General features: G+C 36.5%; 2 protein-coding genes across 4 annotated transcripts in view; one reads left to right on the top strand and one right to left on the bottom strand.

Moving 5' to 3' along the window:
* Positions 1-76: 76 nt before the first annotated feature.
* Positions 77-4,657, top strand: LOC134652950 (transcription factor 15-like). Of its 2 annotated transcripts, none has more exons than XM_063508191.1 (4): positions 77-512; positions 2,872-3,002; positions 4,380-4,471; positions 4,570-4,657. In XM_063508191.1, exons 1-4 carry the CDS (start codon positions 373-375, stop codon positions 4,612-4,614), a joined length of 408 nt encoding a protein of 135 aa, XP_063364261.1. In that variant the 5' UTR covers positions 77-372; the 3' UTR covers positions 4,615-4,657. The 2 variants fall into 2 exon arrangements, with proteins under 2 accessions (XP_063364261.1, XP_063364259.1); XM_063508189.1 differs by having other exon boundaries at positions 2,869-3,002.
* A 2,514-nt stretch (positions 4,658-7,171) lies between these two features.
* LOC134652949 (integrin alpha-PS1) overlaps positions 7,172-21,449 on the bottom strand; it is an 89,397-nt gene continuing 75,119 nt past the window's right edge. The window contains exons 2-17 of one of the 2 annotated variants that reach the window (XM_063508187.1): positions 18,388-18,515; positions 17,311-17,334; positions 15,556-15,673; positions 15,060-15,173; positions 14,294-14,505; positions 13,722-13,947; positions 12,874-13,270; positions 12,379-12,756; positions 11,713-11,908; positions 10,881-11,032; positions 9,900-10,150; positions 9,530-9,632; positions 8,868-9,003; positions 8,338-8,630; positions 7,994-8,218; positions 7,172-7,733 (exon numbers count right to left, since the gene is read on the bottom strand). In XM_063508187.1, the coding sequence (XP_063364257.1) occupies positions 7,497-7,733; positions 7,994-8,218; positions 8,338-8,630; positions 8,868-9,003; positions 9,530-9,632; positions 9,900-10,150; positions 10,881-11,032; positions 11,713-11,908; positions 12,379-12,756; positions 12,874-13,270; positions 13,722-13,947; positions 14,294-14,505; positions 15,060-15,173; positions 15,556-15,673; positions 17,311-17,334; positions 18,388-18,515 (3,190 nt within the window). In that variant the 3' untranslated portion in view covers positions 7,172-7,496. The remainder of the gene's footprint in view (positions 7,734-7,993; positions 8,219-8,337; positions 8,631-8,867; positions 9,004-9,529; positions 9,633-9,899; positions 10,151-10,880; positions 11,033-11,712; positions 11,909-12,378; positions 12,757-12,873; positions 13,271-13,721; positions 13,948-14,293; positions 14,506-15,059; positions 15,174-15,555; positions 15,674-17,310; positions 17,335-18,387; positions 18,516-21,449) is intronic. The other variant, XM_063508188.1, reaches the window with a different exon arrangement.

The raw sequence follows: 21,449 nt of genomic DNA, 5'->3' as shown, positions 1-21,449 counted from the left end.
TTAACTCTATATTTACACATTGAACTATGTTTGAAAATACTACGCACTCTAAATTTAAAGTATGTATATTTAATTTTAATTTTAATTGAGCAATGCAATAGAGCATCTTCTAAATACGGCCCCGTGTCCTCAGTAGCCATCTGTTTATACAATTATCGGTTAAGCACCCGCCTCAGAGCGCTCTGTTCTTCCTAAATGACTCCTTCATGACCGACACCCATCCCGATACTTATTAGGGGCCCGCCGAGCCCCCGGATTAGTCCGCATCCCGCATTCGACCAGCCAACATTAACTAGCATCAATTAATACAAATTACCCAAGCATATACAGTACACACACCGCACACAGTGACAATAATTACAAGCATACGATATGGAGAATTTCCTGAGCTACCAGTGCTTGAGTGAGGATTGGGAGAAGCATGTGTACTCTGTGAGTTCTTACCAGAAAGAAGTGCCCGTGGTCAAGCAGAGGTGCCAAGCTAACGCGCGAGAGAGAGACAGGACACAGAAGTATGTACTTGATTTTTAAAATTGCCATGAATCAATGAATAGAAGAAATTGTTTTCCCAGTTATCTATCCTCGTAAGATCCAGGGCAATCTTGGCGCTTTTGAATTTGGAACTTTCTTTTTAGTGTTCCGCACAAAACTTTGTGGGATCACTTCGGTCTTGCAAATCCCTTATAAAAATAAAAATAATATATTTGGCGTAAAAGATTACACTAAGAAAATAAGTAAGTTTAGAATTGATGTAATTGCTAGTTTATTTTTCCGATGGAATTATTTATGATGAGTATTTTTGGAGACACTTGATCACAAGTGAATTACGACTGTTAATTTATAAATAGACTAATCACTGTCATCTCAGAGGATATAAAGACTTTTGTAGTCGGCTGCTCTCAAAAGTGTAGACAGTCTAAGTAAATATTATTTTTTATTCAGAGTAGGGATTAAAACTTAAGCTTATTACAGTAAAATAATGAAATGTAAAATAAGAAAGCTAAAAAGAAGAGAAAGTTGTAATAATGGCTAATGCAGACCGTATGACAAAGCAACGCGTACCATCTGATTCCACGTGATAACTTACGAATATGTATTCGCCTACAGTTGCTTCATAGCTATAATGAGCTTTTCTGAAGTGTGCATTAAAGTTAAGCTTGATATTTTGGTTAACCTACATAATTACCTATATCTCCCCATTGTTGTTAGAGCTGAGATCTGATTACGTGTTGAGCAATCTACAGAATTCTTTAATGCATAACTTTTTTTATGAAATCAGTAGAAATATATATTTACTAGCGACCCGCCCCGGCTTCGAACGGGTTAACAAATTATACACAAACCTTCCTCAAGAATCACTCTATCGATACCTAGGTGAAAACCGCATGAAAATCCGTTCAGTACTTTTGGAGTTTATCGCGAACATTCAAACACACAAACAGACAGACGCGACGCAGGACTTTGTTTTATAAGGTGATTAGGGCTTGCAATTCGAATATTCGAATTTGTCGAATATTCGACCTGTTTTGATATTCGAATATTCGGCCGCTCAGGTTTCGAATATTCGAATATTTTTTATTACTATAAAAAAATCTATGTCATCCGCTGTAGTTACAGTTTCTGTGTGTTTTACGGGTATTTACAGTGAATGAGGAACGGTAGGTACCCAAATACGAAGGAAATAATATTTTTACTGTATTCCTCTCGATAGACTTCGTGAATACACTGAAACCTAACTCAATTTAAAAGAAAACGAAATCAAAAAGTATGTTATTTTTATGGTGCGTAAGTTTTAAGTTAAAGGGTCATTCTGTTTATTCAGTACAAGCGTACGTTAAGCGAATTTTTGAAGTCTAAACCTTGCCACATCGCAATTCTCAAATTTAATCATACCAAACCTGCAACTTGGTAATCTAACCATGCACCTTTAGCTGACGAATAATCCACCCAGTACTCAACTAACTTTTTCCCTTAAATATTCCAATATTATACAATATGTATAATTAGCCGACCATTAGGAATAATAACTTGCCAAAACAAATAAAGTCAATAAAGTTTCAAAATACAATGAAATTAAAGGCATTTTTACAGGCCTCTGAGTGATTACAATTTAATTTAAATCGGAAAATAATTACCTACTAAAAAAATATCTTACATACCTAGGTGTTTGCATGGTTAAAGTTATATTATTTCACGCAACGACGCATTTATAATAAGTTTTATATTAAATACGTCTAATTTTGGCGTTTTACTTGTTTTTATAAATGTAGGCATCTTATAAATAGTAGGATGATAAAATCTAGTCAATTAAGTGGATTTCTGCCAAATATCCTTAGTTTTAGCAATATGTGAAAAAAGCTTTTGAATAAAACGATAATAAACCGATTTCTCGTTCCTTTTCTTATTTTTTATAATATTCGAATAATTATTCGAATATTCGAATACGTCGTCAGAAAAAGTCGAATATTCGAATATCTGAAAGTTTCGAATATTTGCAAGCCCTAAAGGTGATACATAAGTGTACCTGCCGACGTAGCCACATATACTAGCTGTATAGAAAAGTGTATAGTTAGGTACTTATGTATGTTAGGGCACCAAGTGTACACACTGCCATAATTTAACAGTTTTATAATTAGAGACATACCTATCTGACCTATCTGTCTGTTTTTGTAAAACTATTAGAGGATATTAGATGCTGCTAACGCTTACTTTGATGCTGACAGTACCTACAGTACTAACATCAACTCATTTACTAAACTTACCAATTCTAGTCCACATCTCGTTGCAATACAGTTTAGGAATGGCCAATAACCGTGTGACGAAGTTTCATCTCTGTAATTGTTATCAAAATGCCGTGTTATGTTGAAGCAGCGTCAACATGGCGTTCAACACGCTGCGTCTTCTGATTCCAACGGAACCGCCGGACAGAAAACTCAGCAAGATCGAGATACTGCGGCTGGCCGGCAGCTACATAACGCACCTCGACAACCAGCTATATACAGGTGAGGCCCTAGCGTGCAGTACGTGGCTATACTACTTAAGCTACAAGATCGTGATACTGCGACTAGCGGGGAGCTAAAAAACGGATGTTGAACACCAACAGTATCCAGGTACAGGACTTAAGCCTCAAAGGGTGTCTGCAGATGTTACAGAACTAGACAGGAGACTACTAGGTTCGCTAAGCATCTAGATACCTACATATGTAACTCACCTCCACAGCTGGCTGTACACAGGTAGGTAACGTTAGACAATAGAGATGGCATTCAATACACTTTACTAATTCGCCTGAGGCTATATAACTAATAAGATGTCGAAACTGTATTGCGCACCTCGACAACCTGCTGGATTCGGATAGCTCCCTAAAATAGATCTCCAATAGTTTAAGTCTACATATTTAATAATTGTTAAATATACTGGGTGACTTTTTGACAGGTCTCGTTCACTCGCTGACATCTTCATACATTTTTGTATCCAAGCGTTTTAAAGACGGTTGTAACTATTTCCAATTATTTAACGATATAAATGTATTTTCTGTTGTTGACATGTAAGTAATATTTTAAGAATATTATCAATGAGTATGAGTATGAGAGTATAAAAAAATAAAAAGCGGCCAAGTGCGAGTCGGACTCGCCCATGAAGGGTTCCGTATTTAGGCGATTTATGACGTATAAAAAAAAACTACTTACTAGATCTCGTTCAAACCAATTTTCGGTGGAAGTTTACATGGTAAACATCATATATTTTTTTAGTTTTATCATTCTCTTATTTTAGAAGTTACAGGGGGGGGGGGGGACACACATTTTACCACTTTGGAAGTGTCTCTCGCGCAAACTATTCAGTTTAGAAAAAAATGATATTAGAAACCTCAATATCATTTTTGAAGACCTATCCATAGATACCCCACACGTATGGGTTTGATGAAAAAAATTTTTTTGAGTTTCAGTTCGAAGTATGGGGAACCCCAAAAATTTATTGTTTTTTTTCTATTTTTGTGTGAAAATCTTAATGCGGTTCACAGAATACATCTACTTACCAAGTTTCAACAGTATAGTTCTTATAGTTTCGGAGAAAAGTGGCTGTGACATACGGACGGACAGACAGACGGACAGACAGACAGACAGACATGACGAATCTATAAGGGTTCCGTTTTTTGCCATTTGGCTACGGAACCCTAAAAAACGGATGCTGTTGTCAGTTTCCTCATTGTTCTGCAGCCCGCATTCACTGAACTTGCTTGCTTACAAAATCTCAATATAATAATCCCTGACGAAGCCAAAAGTATAATATCTACCTATTTAAGATCCATTGTAGATTGCAAATCTTGTATCAAAAACGGCAAATCGATTCACCTGAATTGACATGTTAATTTATGTTTTCAGGTATCATAGATCAACCATGTTTGCAGAAAACAGATGAAGATGATAAGAATGGGTCCCTATGCACTTTTTGTTGGTCAGCTGTTAAGCAAGATGTAAGTATTAAGCAAACAGTTTTTTTTTCAATAAAGTAAACACTAAACACGATAAATATTCAGGGTTATTGTTTACATGAATATTTTTTTTGTTTCAGAAGCATTCTGCGGCAATGGGAAACTTTTACAAATCACCTTTCTGAAGAGTATGACTAAAGATTATAATGCGTATGTCGTAGCCGGTTCCTATAGTAGGCTATTTCATGTAATGAATGGCCATTCCATGGCATTCCATAGAACAGATGTTCATGAAATCATCATGTTGTTGCCGCGTACCCATCAGCGTACTCCTGAACAGACCACATCATGACGTAGCCGGCTATTTTATGAACTGCCTACGATTTATGAAATGGCCGGTCAGAACATGAAATTTTACAATCTAGCTTCGACATAAACGTACTACTAGTTTATTTATTATTATTTATGTTATGTTTGCTATGTTTTATGGATAATTTAGTCTAAGGACTCTTTTATCACGCAATATGTAGGTATTTTATTTAATCTACACTCAACGATCAGTATTGTACTTTGCTGATATATGTTGCGTAGGCGTTAAGATTTACCATTTACACCAACAGGATATGGGGCCTTAAAACTACAAGTTATCATTACACAAGTCCAATCCGGTATAAAAAGTTAAATATCTACTTGAACTTTCATAAAATGGGGTCCAGAAAGCAAAATAAAACCAAAAACTAGGAAATGGCACTTTTTATTAATTTGCATCCATGGTCAAATTAGTAGGTAGGTAAGATTATTATTGACTCGACAGAAACCAAAATGTAAATAAATTAAGAAAACTTATATAATGTAAATAAATATTCCAGGATCGAGTTTTGTAAAAAAATATATCCTGTAAGCGCCTATCTATCAAATACGGTTGTTAGAAAGATAGACAAACAGAGCAAACAAGTCTTTTATAAAATTCGACCTAGGTAGAAATGTTAAAATCGTTGTACAACTTGAACTTTGAACACAAAATGTTTTTGACAATAATCACAATTATAATATTTTTACTTTAGAGTTTATTACTAACAATAAAAAATCTATCTTATTATTATTGACCTACTTACGCGTTTATGGGTGAGACCATCTGTTTTGCTACGTAATTTCTTATGCGACTATTGTTGAAGTTTTTTTTTCATCTGTTTGACAAATAAAGCAACATACCTGCGCCAAATAAGGCCCGTCGTTATTTTTATTTTTCTTATGTTTAAATATCAACTTGCAGTTTAGTCTATGGTACCTACTTAATAGCGAAATCCATATTTGAACCCATTGACATTTATAAAAGTATGAAATTTTGAAAGTAGGTAAGCTTAAGAAACGGGCCGGGCCTTATTTTAAAGAAAATTATGAGAAATATTTTATACAAAAATAAGGTTAATTTTAAGCAGTCCTAGTTTCATTCAAATACTTCTTTTAATTAGTAACCCTAAATAAACACGATTTTCTTGCCGCTGTTGACGTCATCTCAGCGAAGTACTCAATTCCTCAAATAACGCATAGTTAACAACGAAAAATCTAGTAAAAAGGACGGTCTATCCCTTAAACTGACATTGACTGGTTTTAATCGATTTATGTAAAAAATATCTAACTATGTACACCAAAAGAGCCGACATGTATACCAATAATTTATGTATTAAGACGTTAAGTACGAGTCTCCATTCCTTAAAACCAGTGCACTAAGAGAAAATTGCTAAATTTTTTCTATAACAACGAATGTGCTTGCTTATATTTCGCACAAATAAAAATAAGTAGGTACCTATAGAATTTACGAAAAAAATGAATGTATTTTCCTTTATATATGTAACAATATAACGTATAAAGGCGGGATTCCACCAGTATATTCAATACAAAAAATGCTTGGGCCGCACAGTGCCGCACTCTGGTGGAATCCCGCCTTAAGGTTGTGATAACAGATTTTAACAAAATACTTATGGCGTTATTCATAAACGCGTTACTGGCCTGAATTAGCTATGAATCGTTTGTCTTTGTCTTTCATTTTGACTTATGAATTTGTAAGAAAGGAATAAAACATAATTTAACTAAATCAGGCCCGCAAAGTTTTATGAATACTCATTAATTGTTTTATTGTTTAAGTACCCAAGTTTTTTTGTTTTGTGCGAGTATAGAATGTTAAAATATTTTTAGTTACAGTATGTATTATAGGAAACTCATACTCTTAGTACAAAAACGTACTTTCACTAGTCAAATCTACAAATACTTTAAGTACAATAATGTCAACATACTTATTGAAACAACAAACTATGTACAATTATTACATAGAACCAAACTCTTGGGGCCGTATTCAGAAATAATAATTATAATACCAAACACCAATTTAACATCAATATCACTGCATTGCGCGAGCTTAATTTAAAGTATATGCGTTCCAAAGCAAGTGCGAGACACGTAAATTGTAAACATAATTTGATATCATCAATTTTAGAATACGCCCCTTGGACTTATATGATTTAAGTAGATTGTTACTAAAAAGTGACCAGTTTCACTTACACACACTCCTACTATAATACAATTGTTCACCTTATCAATTGTTTTGTGACTAGTAAAAGTCTAGTCATAGAAGTTAAGTAAATACCTTAATAACATTTCTATAAATATTATCTAAGTAAGGCAAGTATGTATTTACAGAAAGTACCGACATAGGTATCAATTTGCATAGAATAAACAAGCATTTAACAAAAATCATTTATTATTTCAACACTCCCTTTGAAAAATGCATTATTCCCACACAGAAAAACTAAGCATTACGAAACAATAAAAAAATATCATATCGAGGGTCGTGAAAAACATCAACAAAATATAAAACCATGTTTCTCTTCAAAACATCACATTCACCCATTTTTCCTCTATGAAGACATCACAGTCAAAATATAAATTATTATAAATCACTAGACGGCGCCACACGCGCAACAAACATGATCCTTGTGCTCTACACAATTTATTAAGTCCCATTTTTTAAATGTAATGTTCTATTGGTCGTGGAAAAGTAATACTTCGGCTATCGTTTGTTATTCCTGTCCCGTCCAATGAACGGGCTGGACTCGTGGTTATTCTTCTCTAAGTTGCCCGACAACGTCGGGTCGGGTCTGCTCCTCTTGAAGAAGCCAAGCTTCCACAACGCGAGTATGAGCAGAATTAACACTATTAGTCCTACTATTACTGACACTATTATCACCCACAATGGCACCTCTGACGGTTCACTGATCTTTAAGTCTGGATACGCCACAGTTTCCACCTGTAATGAAATACAAGAAGAAAATTAAGTCATTTTTAGAAGCCGATTCAATTTAGAAAAGAATAGTATGCTACCTAACAATGGTTCAAATAATGAAAGACACTATGGGAGTCTTATCGGTCACAGATAACGATTCAAATCGAACGCTATCGACTTGACCGGTACGAATATCATAGGCAAATCAAAGTTAACAAGGCTGACACACTGGTAGTCATCAGCTAGCGTGGCGCTCCACAGGACAGGGTTCTAAAGATGCTTACCATCGTCATATCATCATCCTCCTTATTCTGGTGAATGTTGTAATGAGCCGGGATGAGGATGTAAGCATTTGAGGCGATGTTGACGTGACTGACGCGCGGGTAGTCCTCGACTAGAGTGGCGTTCCACAGGCGCGCCTTAATGGTGATGGTGGTTGCCTGCGCGCGCCCGAGCCGGTATATCACGCACTGGAACTGGATGCACTTTGCAGTCTTCTTGAGACAGTTCTGTGAAAATAAACCTCTATTTAGGTACTTGAGCAAACATCATATAAATAACAATTTGCAAAAAAAGTATTTTTTTTTTCAAAGATTATCAGATTTTCTAATTTTATTACGTTCCTTACCATATTTACTACATTCTTTCGATGCCCATCTTTATCCGTATATGCTTCAGCTTTGATTATATTATCCTCCCGCTTTCTTCTAACTTTGTTCTCTGAAGCGCTCGAGTATTGAATGACGTTCTTGTAACTAGATTCATTGTACTTCTCATTGGAACTGACGCTCAGCTTGCCGCTTGTTCGGAACGGGTCTTCTTCCAAATTCTCCAAAATTGGTTCTGGAGTTCCAGGTCTCTTAGTTAATTTTAGGGGATTAACTTCCGTTTCCGCAATGAAGCATTCACCATTGCTCTGATCTGTAATTTGGATATTTAAATTATAATTAGTGACCGCACAGAGCAAAAGCTGTATATAAGGCAATAGGTACCTTTCGGCATTTATAGTATAAATCAGCTTTAAGAGCCTGACGTATACATTATATAACCAAATTAGAAAGGTATATATAGATGTTGCGAAACAATTTAACTTTCAAGCTTTACCTTAGTAACTAACTATTAAAAACAGTGACTAGGTTATTAGGATAATTCACTTACCGGCTTCTCCGTCGACAGTGGGCACATCTTCCGGGTACAGGAGCCATTTGCCCTGAGCATTCTCAGAAGCCACCTGGTGCGGCCAGGAGATCACGACTTGCAGCGAGGATACGCGCCATGGGCCTTCATTGTAAACCTTTTAACATAATATTTATGCTATAAATACGATTTTGATAAATATGAAGCAATTCGCCGGGGGACCTTTCTAATATATATTTTTTTCAATGTATGATTTATCAATAAGAAAAATAAAAAAAAAACCGGCCAAGTGCGAGTCGGACTCGCGCACGGAGGGTTCCGCACCATCAACAAAAAATAGAGCAAAACAAGCAAAAAAACGGTCACCCATCCAAGTACTGACCCCGCCCGACGTTGCTTAACTTCGGTCAAAAATCACGTTTGTTGTATGGGAGCCCCACTTAAATCTTTCTTTTATTCTGTTTTTAGTATTTGTTGTTATAGCGGCAACAGAAATACATCACCTGTGAAAATTTCACTGTCTAGCTATCACGGTTCGTGAGATACAGCCTGGTGACAGACGGACGGACGGACAGCGGAGTCTTAGTAATAGGGTCCCGTTTTTAGCCTTTGGGTACGGAACCCTAAAAAATAAAAAGTAAACCAACGAAGTTTCACTCTAACGAGTTTGGTCAATTTCTTACCTGATAAGTGTGGACCACTCGTGTGCCAATGTCATCGAAGTGCTTCATTGCAGATTCGCCTTTCACTTCTCCACCGTAAAAAACTTGTTCAGGTCTTGCAGCACTACAAAAAATTAACATATTATTAATCCGTTTACCTATAAACATACATTTAAATACGTTGTAACCGATCTTATTTTGTCTTTATTACATTATTCCCAACCCTTAGACTCATAGATATCACTTAAGATCGGTTTTCCTAGGATAGCGGTGCCGTCATATAGCGGCCGTCTCCATACTAAATAATACGGCTAAATATGGATGTCGTAGTATTTGTATGGAGACGGCCGCTATATGACGGCACCGCTATCGGAGGAAACCAAAGCTTTACCCTTTAATTAACAATTCGGCATTCTTCACAACCAGCGCCTCGACCACTGCCGGTTTCTTGTTAGGGTACAGTTCCCTGGACGTAGAGTTCGTCCACACGGCGAACACCACCGACGGCTCGTTGTCCTCCAGGGCCCTGGCGTCGAACCGCATGGTGATGGGGGTGGCGGAGTTGCTCTGGTTCTTGAAAGGGTTCTCCAGCATGCAGGATACCACTGTCTTGTTGACGCTGGTGCAGATAATGTGTTTATCCTGGAATTTAAATAAATATTAGCTAGGTGATTTATTTATTTAATAGTAAAAAAGCAACAACGGTTGCACTCCGGGAGTGCCGATAGAAGTGAAAACTCACCTCACTATGTTACCGACGCCCGGTAACACGATACATACGTTTAGCGGAGGTATTCTATTTGTTTATTATAATATTATTATCATTCTCAAATAAGATCACACTTTTTCATTGACATGTTTATTGGTTATTTACATACTGCTATGACAACGTCAAATTATTTGAACATAGGTAAAGAGTCTTGAAAAGGAGTCCGCAACATAAATGTCAAATAACATTGAGTTTTTCTTTATTGATTTAAATGCGATTTAAATTATGAGTGGCCACCTTACGGGGCTTACGGTCACGTGATCGCCTTACGCCCCTTACGGTCACGTGATCGCCTTACGCTGTCTCAAGTTTATCATTTTTCCCCACCTCAAAAAGTGCCCAGCGCCGCTAAAGAAGTTTTCACTTCAAAAATCTAAATAACACATTACACAGCAGTAGAAATGAATGATGAGGAGCTGAAACTGCAACTACTTTTGTTATTGTGGCTTATTTACTTAATTTATGAACTAATCACAGTACCCACATTAAGCTCGGTGGGGACGAGTACTCAGATGATTCCTCACAATTCTTGACTAAGCAAAGTGAAGAATTTTGTTCTATTAGTGAAAGACTTGCTAATATGAAATGTCAGTGGGTACTTACGCTAATATTAGCAGCGATATAATGTAGGCTAGAGTGATGCTGCACAAACAAGTGACTCTCGTAAGCGGACTCTCCGTAGTTATAGACAGTAATAGACAGTTTAATCTCATCTTCCTGACCCAATGTTAAAGTGTATGATTTTCCAACATCAGCTGCAAACAAAAAAAGTTACAATTTATATTTTAGTTTAGATTTTTAATGGCTACGGAGTTATATAAATAACGTTATAGTATTCCAGAATATTTGTTCGTAATTAGATTTTTTATCCACAGTTAAAGTATATTATATATAGGTACAATATCTGGGAGACCGAATTTTGCTCGGAAAACATATTTAAACTCAAAAATGCGCGTTTTCCCAAAGATATTAAGACCTAGCTAGATCGAGTTTCCGCTCCCGAAAACCCCCATATAGCAAATTTCATCGAAATCGTTAAAGCTGTTTCCGAGATCCTCAAAATATATATACATATAAATAAATCAATCAATATACAATAATTGCTCGTTTAAAGGTATAAGATATAGGGTATGGTTGAAGAATCGGATCGAACATGAAGACCAAATCTCTATTATATTAATGAGATCAGTAAAAAGTATTCAGCCTGCGAATTAGGGTCTCCCCATACTTATCGACGCGGATTCGGCGAAAGCCGATAGTAAACAGCATAAACAGGTAAGGTTCGCTTCGGCTCCGTTCGGCCGTCGACGGCCGACGCGTCGGCGTCTTTTTCGCTCTTATTGCGTGGACATAAAGTTTCATTTCTATTGGCATTGCCGATTCCGCGTCGATAAGTTTGGGGAGACCCTTAGGGGGCGTGTGTCATCGCTCTTACCCTTCGGAAGTTGCAACACTGGGTCCACAACAAGGTCGCTGATGCACACTCCATCTGATCCACAGTCGTTCAAGAAGTTCGCGGTGAATGTAGATGTCGCTGTTGCATTGAGCACGGGATAATCGTCGATGTTGGGCAACACACGTGTCGTCGAGTATTTAGGCACTTCGTGAACTATTTTGTACGTTACTTGGAACTGAAATTGAGTCATACATACATATGTTTTTAATTTTATTTTAAAGGCGAGAAAAAGTACAAACTAAAATAGGTATAAGTAGATTAATAAGAGTCCAACATTGAAATAAAAGTGGTTACATTTTCAACGTAATTTTGGATGTATAGCTGGTCAAGCAGATCTTGACAGTAGAAAAAAGCGGCAAATTTGAAATATGTAGGCGCGAAGGGATATAGTCCCATAGAAAATTTGAATTTGGCGCCTTTTTCTACTGTCAAAATCTGCTTAACCAAGTATAGATTGATTTTTTTATCCAACATTCATAATTAATAATAATTTTAATAAACTTTAACAATACAAATTAAAAAAAAAACTTGTATTACTTGTTAAGTGAAATACTAAGGTTAGTAGATAAATCACTTTCTTATCCTGCCCAGTTTTTTGATGACAGAGTCGGGGCATGATTTGGAAATGTACGTAGGTATACTTACTTTGATAGGTGTTTGAATGTCCCTTGTATTATTTTTCAGATACACCCAATGTTCCCTGCAAACCTCAGTATCCTTCTGCAGTTGTATTGTCTTATCGATAACATTACTTTTATCTGAATCGAAGAACACTCTAGAGAATTTCTTTCCGCCAGGAAAAGTTTCAGCCTCTATGACATAATTAACATTATGCAGTAAATTTTGAAGTGTGTTGACTAGAGATTTTATAATGCAGCACGCTTGGAATTTAAAACAGGTGTAGTTTACTCCATTCATTTCACAAGCCTGTATTGTTGGATCGATGTTGATGATAGTTTTCGATGGCTTTATAGAGGTTTTAATGTCGATGATTGGTCTTGTACGGAGAAGGGCTACTCCACTCTGTAATGTTAAATATATGCCATAAGAACATACATTAAAGCCAGTAGGATAAAACCACCAGTAATTGTGTAATTCTAAAGATTTTATCATATCGTTGATTACAATAATAAAACTTACTTCTTCATAAGCTCCAACAAGTAAGTCTGGATACCCATTCGCATCTAAATCCACACCACCAGACAACGAGTAACCGAATGTCTTCATAACACTAGGCAACGACTCTGCAGTAATCATTTGATCTGCCTTAGTATGCAATCCTTTCTTTCTGTCACCAAGGTGAATGTATACCACTCCGTTGCCTTCGTATGGACTTCCAATAGCCACGTCTTCGCAACCATCCTTGTTTAAATCTCCAGCATTTGCTATCGCTATGCCGAATTGAGATTCTTGTTTACCCGTAAGTCTTAGATTATACTTTTGAGAAAAACGATATTTATCGTTGATGTATAAATAAACAGCACCACCGGTATCTCTTGAGAAGTAGAATGGAGCGCCAATAAGGAGATCTGGTAATCTGAAACATGTGAACAATACTTGTATTGTGAATCAATGCGCAACCTTCTGGAAATGTAAAAATTATTTAGGTACATATGAAGAAGTTTTAACTCTTGTAAGTTTTGTTGATAAAGATAATTTGTATTGTATTGTTCTACAATACAAAAGTTCTTTTGACTTTGATTAAATGTATATTTAATTTCATAATTCTATTTATTTATGATTAGACTCGTTTTAAATTTGTAGCGGCAATCAGCAGGATAGGAAAATGCGATACAAATTTGCACTATGGTCTCCGATATAAATAAAATAGTCATTTGTTTATTTTCAGATTTATAAAATTGATCCTCATTCTACTTTCTAGACATCAACTGACATCAATGTTGGGTTTTAGCTATTCTCTATTGGGCAAGCTTCAATATCTATTAATGCTCATTAATTAATGATAAAGTTAAAAAGAAAGGATTTACCCATCTCCGTTGACATCGGCCGACGACACCTCATATCCAAAGTTGGACCCGAACTGTTCTCCATCAAGTATAAGATTTCTTTCGAGGATGTCGATATCCGAAGAGCCCCAATCTTGGATGATACGCTTGCTGAAGATGACGACCTGACCGGTGCCGCGGGACCGGGGCGCACCCGCCGCGTACGATGACGTGTTGCCGAAGAAGCTCGCCCCCGCTACTGACATGCCTGGAATGTAAATAAACCATGGTCAAGGCCTGTTTAAAGTCCCCTGATGTTCATGCAGTTCTGATGTCACTCTTGTGTATAATAAATTTAGTTTTGTCTAAGCTAAGCCAGCTGAGGGATTATTTCGCAAAAAAAGATGACGTTTATAGTGGTTTTAAGATATTGTGTTGCTTCAAACTCAATTTAGACGAAATTATGATTATTAGTTCATTATATTCCATTACGTTCATAAACAGGGTCCACATTTGTATCACTCATCGTATTATTTTCCTACAGAAATGTCGTTTTGACATTTGTTTTAAACGTTCTCATTTAAATTAATCCCGGTTTATATCAATTTCCTTACCTAGATAACTATATTTCTCAACTGGACTCTTCCCGTCAACAACCGGCGCCATATGCGAGAAGCTGTCGCGTTTGAACAGATCATCGTTCACATCCAGCGTGAAAATGGTTCCTCGCCACGCATACGGCCCGGGGCTGCCCAGCAGCAGCGTGTCGTCCTTTAGGAGGGAGCTGCTCACTCCAACTTGGCAGAGGCCGTATTCTTCGTGTTCCCTGGAAACACATTGATGAACAAGTTAAAGGTGATAGTTAAAAAGAATTCGTCAGACAAATGAAGAACATTTTTTTAGACAATATATGTAGTACCATCGCCCACACTGTTAACTGTGCATCGGTGGACCTTATGCCTTTTGTAATTGGTCCACCGATGTACAGTTGAGAGTGTTGCTATTTGTACGTGTTCCTGATTGATTGTAAAAGAGGTCTAAGAAAAATTCGTGCCCCCGATATTGTCAGCCAAACAAAATGGCGCTATACGGCCACATATAGGTATATTATATTTATGGTAACTGAATATCAAACGTTAACTTTTGACAACCAGTGTTACCGTATAAGTAATGTAGTACGGGACCGTACATCATATCTACCTACTACGGTTAAAAGACGTATACCGATAGAACACATTATTATATTTGCTATTTTGATGGACGTGTAATATGCAAGTAGAATAAAGTGACCTACGCCAAAAAAGTGGCTTTGTGTATTCCAGTGCTTTAGTTCACTTATTTTTGTAGAGTATGTACCTAATACGAGTATAATTAATATACCTGGCGGTTGGCTTCCCCAAGCACGGCTCCCACATGTCAGCAACCTCGAGATTGTTCGTCAGCGTATAGCACAGCCCCTGGCCGAACTGCGACTCCCCCGACTTTCGAATATACCTGTAATAGTAATTAGTATGTTTTAGTACTTTACATATACATACATACGTAGGATCTGCAGCATCTGTTGGATATATGATTGTGATCTGTAGATATTTTTTATATTCCTAGACATCAATCTAGTAGTAGAGCCTTTGTTAAAAAGCGTTGGTAGTCTAGCAATTAGGCGTGTGATTTTCGAACTCCAGCTCGTATCAATAAGTTTTTCGGAAGTTGTGTAGGTACGAAATGTCATTCATTGAATGTCATTCCTTAGCTAGCAGTAGGAAAAACAGCTAGGAAGATTATGTTATGATCAAACTAATCATAACATTAACCTATGGTTTCTTTAATGATTTTTTTAAATAATACTTAGCTAAATAGACCAATTAATAATATTTACCTATGCGCACAGACGACTGCCTTCATACCGGGCCCCTGACTCGCCACGGAGACGCCGAGCCACTGCCCGTTCTTGATCTCCTCAGACAGCGGTGGCAACAAGTGCGCAGAATCCACGTCTAAACATCAACAGATTTCTATTAGAATACCACACCGGGTACATACCACTAACATAGCAGAAGCAACCAGTACAATGTTGCCACAAAATCGTTATAGCAGCAACTCAAATCAGAATCACAATGACATGTTATTGATTGCGTCACTTTACAAAATTTTGAAAAGCTGTATCGATTAGGACTCATGATGATTATAATTAATGATGATCAAAACTATAAAATCAAGCATGTTATTAAAAATATCCCAAAACTATTATTCACACTGGTAAAAACTGTTTTCATGTACAAGGACAAGCGCAACTGTATTCGCTTTGGTTTATTAATATAACCAAAGTAAAATTGATCTTGATCCCAATTGCAAACCGATTTCGTAATATTGGTAAATGCAAAGCATTGCAACCAGGCGTGTATGATGCAGAGAGAGTGACAGCAAAGTAATAATAAGAATCGTTGCAAATGAGCCAGAAAATCAAAATCCGTTGTGCGTCGCACAAAGTATAATACAATTTGCATGGAACTGTAAACTAAACATGCATAAACTCAAAAACAGATAGGCCTAAGATACGAGTAAGTGGGAAAACGGTGACAGGCGTAGGCTGTACGGCGGTGACGATAATCTCCTGCAAACCTGCAATCAACTCACGTGAAGATACGACTCAAACTTGTGGTCTCGGGTTAATGGACTTAATCGGAAACTACTATGTTAATTTTGAGCTGGTACTGATATCGTTAATTATGGCGATACGTTAATTCACCAGAAGGACACCAATTAAATTATAATTTTTAAATGAGTAACTACCTGTTAATCTAAGATGTTATTTAGCCCAGCATTATTTAGTTCTAGCCATCGTGTTAAACGATAGTGTCCATGATACCAGATATATAGTGGTGTTGGTGTCATTTCATTTATTCATTTCAAAGCGCCATGGGCTGTTAATTTCTATGTTTTGTAATATGTTATTTGTATGAGTAGTTGGTTAAATTTTGATACATTACCGCCAATTACCAGTCACCTTTCAAAATGCTTATGTTAAATAATATCCGTAACGTATGATATTTTTGTTGTATTCTATATCATTAGGTATAAATAATTTCTCGACTAATTATAAACTACTCGCTACGATCTACAATAATATATCTAAATTGCTTAAAAACATGTCTAAATAAATATCACTAAATATATTAAGAAACACATTGATGAATTTTATACTCGTACTCGTTTACTTCATTGGCAAACAGAAAATAAATATAAATAAGTACATCAGGTGCTTTTGCTTAAGCATGTGGGTGGGTGTTTGCAAGCGGGTCGGTGCAATTTAACGATTAATTACGTTCTGTATTGGAGATTAATTTCGCAAATTGACTTTATATTTAATTAATGTCAGCATACTGAATCCCAAATACAGAGGGGTGTAAATAAATGATTAATAATTGATTATATACAAAATATAGTAAATTGATGCAAATAAAGTCCAGACAACCAGTCATTTGGATGCGCATGCGTTGCGAGTTATATGATTAATGGGTTCGATCTGGAATCGTAGCAGACGATTAGTAGAATCAAAAGTATGGTTAGTCGAGATTAGTTCAAGAGCATAATTAATGATTAATAAAGGAGGTTGAGACCACAGCTCACTTACTCTTGTTTACTTTGGCGTGAGCCGCTGTTTGGGGCGCCACCGACAACAGACAACAATTTTATTAGCAGTTCATAATTGAGTGGGTTCGTTTCGAGCCAAATAATACCAGCTTCGGCTTTGTTTTATCCCATGTGGACCGAAAGATAAATCTATTTAATGAACTTGAATTACTATTGGGGACATAAGCTAGTGACTTGTCACAGGAATATCGTATCATATAAATTACCTGAATCCTTATGTTTGCGGTTGGTAGGCTATCATTTAACACTTAAGAAATATTAATTTACTTCTTTTTATATACCACGTCGGTAACAAACAAGCGTACGGTCCACCTGTTGGCGATCGTATCCTATGGGTGTCAGTAAATCCAGGGGCGTTACAACCGCGTTGCTGCATATCTTATATCTAGGTTTTAGATGCTCTTGTGCCAGTTGAATTAAACAAGTATTTACGGGTTGGTGTATTGCATTTACTACAACGACGGTGTTCTAAATTTATTTGGTGTTTTAACTATTCTAAGTAACAAACCCTTAATACAACTAATGTGCTTCACTCTACATTTGCACTATTTGTGATAAGTAACCAAATATTATCATTCTCATCATTGATACATGTTTAAGAATAATTTAGTACTTTAGTTAGTTTGACATTAATTATAAAAATTGGACGATATATTTTTTAGTTTTACTCATTCTTAGGTTTATTTTAGTTTATGTTATATATATATATATTTAACTACTCAATGTTTCTTTGATGAAAAACAAATACATACATATATAAAATTCAATAATCAATTTAATTGGACGATCATTTAGAATGCTTTTATGGCTTCTCTTTGATGTTTCTGCATGATGTGCGAGATGATAGTTTGCCGTGGAAAATTGAGTTATTAAAGTAAGTACTTAGTAACCAAAGAATGTAGAAAATCCGCACGAATAAATTGAGAAAAGTAGAAATGAAAACTTCGTAGTATGTGTAAGATAAGTCAAACGCTTGTAAATGACTTAAATAATCTATGATCTGATCAAATGCATTATAGTTATAATATATACTAGGAGTATTACGGTATGTACTCACTTCGTTTTCCGTCTGTGGGTACTTGTTCGCAGTCGCTCGTCCCCGCTGTGAGTGGACATTTCCACAGGGCTCCGGACCTGTTGGTGTTCGGCTGAAGATTCTGTCCTAATGGAGCACCAACCAGTAACCTGAAAAGAAGGAAATAATGATTCGACATAGTACAATAATGATCACATTAAGATAGGTAATGTAGTAGTATGCGCAATTGCAGAATTAAGTGACAAAGATGATAGAAAGGATATAGTTAAATGTTTACATGAAACCCCAACCCAAATAAACGAACACTAAGAAAAAATAACAAATATCCTATATTTAAAATATATGTATATCTTAAAGAAGGTAATCTTACAAACAGTTACCCAAGTAATCTCACAGACAATATTATTCGTAAACGTTGTCTAATTAAATTACACAACATTCCTCACTATCCTAATAGGGTTGGGGGTAGAGGTGGCAATCTAGGTACCTAACCTATGTATACCTATAACTGCGTATAATAGTATAGGTTGTACCTCTAAAAACTGAAAATGTTCATCATCATCGCGACCTTCAAAATAAAATAGGTACGTATTCTAATTACGAACCTAGAAGGGCGCCGAGGGCATGTTGGCGAGCCATATCGGGAAAACAATGGGCAGTCGACTCCCGATGCAAATGCCGACCGGGACTAATTAAGCTATGAGCATGGGGGACGCGGACCTATAATCATTTACGCTAATTCTACTAAACAACCAGGAACTAATAGTTTGATTAAAAAGTTACAGGGGATGAAGGCATGACTACGTTGTTAATAGATTAAAATCATTTGTTTTTTATGGCGCCCATTTGCTTGAGTTATTATGATTAGATTATCATGCATTTATAAGAGTATTCGATGCTTACAAAGCAAATTATTACACCGTACTTAACCGAAAATATATTACAGGCTGCAAAATAATCTCAGTAAAAAATGAAATGAAATTTAACGTAGATAAAAAGCTCGCACAATAAAAAGGAATACTTAGGTAAACAAAACATTAATGACTACTTCACACAATCAATACTAATTTTACAGAGACTATGCCTTTATCTCTTACAATAGACCCTTTACATCGTTATCTGAAATCTCTTAAAATAATAGCGTAAACAATCTAGCAGTTGGTGTCCAACGTAGCCGGCAGTGCATTAACGCTATAATGATGTAATGACCCGCTGCAATCATGTCCTCCTCGTTAGTTCGTATTGTGAATGTAACGTACATCATTACGAATTCAGCCCCTAACTGATATATCATTCCGGGTAATAAATTTGATTGCCGGTATTATGGTCATTTGATGTCATTATTTCGTAGACGATGAAAAGTACTTTGATCTTATCGAAGCAGTTTTCCAGGGATGTTCCATACAAAAGGCAACAGGCATGGTGGAAAGGAGGTACCTAGTTACCTACTGAGCATCATAGACAGTTAATTATAGCTTGATAAGTTACAATGCTACCGCTTATTAATAAAAACTAAAATACAAACGTCCGGAACACTTATTATACAGGGTGCCCAGTAATTAATGGATAACCTTCTAACCACCCACAGGGCACATTAGGCTGGTCCAGAAAATGCACTTATAGGTCTAGTAAAAGTTTCGTGGTTTTCGAGAGAACTTTTCAAAATTTGAAGTATGGTATTAAAAAAGACAGATAAATTCGATTATCTCGAAAACCACGAAACTTTTACTAGACCTATAAGTGCATTTTCTGGACCAGCCTAAGGTGCCCTGTTGGTGGTTAGATGGTTATCCATTAATTACTGGGCACCCTGTATAGGTACACCATTCAGTTTTCATATGTAAAAATAAAATGTTATCGAGGTTTGAATTTCAGTTATGACCCTACTCACTCCATTTTACGGTACTAAACTAAACAACTGGAGATCGATTACTGATATTGTCTCCATACTGTGATAATACCGCATTTGATTAAACATTGGACACGGCGGCCCTACGCCTGCATTACTTACCCTTACGCGATTATATTAACATAAATCATTACATACATAACTGTCGTTCCAGTCCAGCCATTTAATAATATAAAGCAGTCAGATAACAGTTTCATTCGTTATAATAACCAACTAAGATGCTGGTTTTAAGGCGAGGTGCAGCTACAGGGAATTGTCTAACAACAACATTTTAGTTAAGTAATAAATAACGATTACCGGCAGTTTTTGCAATCGGTTCTTTGTCTTGTAACTTATAGAACATTTAATAAGTCAGCGTCAAGATTGGATCTCTAGCCAATCTTTGATTGTATTTAGTGATTATTCTTCTATTGTTTCACAATTTCAGTGAGGCAACGCAGACGAGGTACTATTCTCGTGCAATGCGCTAATAAACACCTACGCAGGTCAACCACCTCACTATAACCGTAAAGAAAGTAACAAAATATAATTAAGCCTTCATTGTTTTGCTTGCCGTTGCGACATTTCCTTATCTAAACATTTTTTTACCAGCGACCAGAAAAAGCCAGTCCCGAGAAAGCCATGCGCCCTAAATTCGAGTTAAACAAACATGCCGACTGACACGCTTGCTTTAAAAGCTTTCAAATAGTGCCCTTTCTTCCGCGTGAGCTGCAAAAGGCGTTTAAATTCCGTAACTGCAATCGTTCAAGCCCTCATAACCAATTTACAGCACAAAAGGCTCATTTATGCGCGGTGTTGCGCCCACATGGCCATCGATCGGACCCTCATTGGGGTTACCATGCGCCTACGCTCTCAAGTACGGTATCGAATACAAAAGTCACTAGAAAAATATAACAAACGTTTACACCGCTAACACCACCTATTGTAGACAAAATTCGATCCTTCCATTAACCGGTAAAAAGCAAACATCATCTATCGTCTATAAAAGACCGCTCCTAGTCGCAGGCTCGTATATCGTATCCTTGGGCACACCCAGGAGGTGCATTCAGTCTTAATGGATAGGATGCCAATATCATGGCAAATTCAATATATCCCTCCCGCTCCCGTACATGATGCTGAGCGGAACAAGTTGACATTGACACCGTATTTTTTTAAATCTGAATACGCCCACGGG

This window comes from Cydia amplana, chromosome 12 (assembly GCF_948474715.1).
Source record: "Cydia amplana chromosome 12, ilCydAmpl1.1, whole genome shotgun sequence".
NCBI classification, from domain to species: Eukaryota; Metazoa; Arthropoda; class Insecta; order Lepidoptera; family Tortricidae; genus Cydia; species Cydia amplana.
Note: the sequence above shows the minus strand (reverse complement) of the source record. Positions and strands in the feature narration are given on the sequence as shown.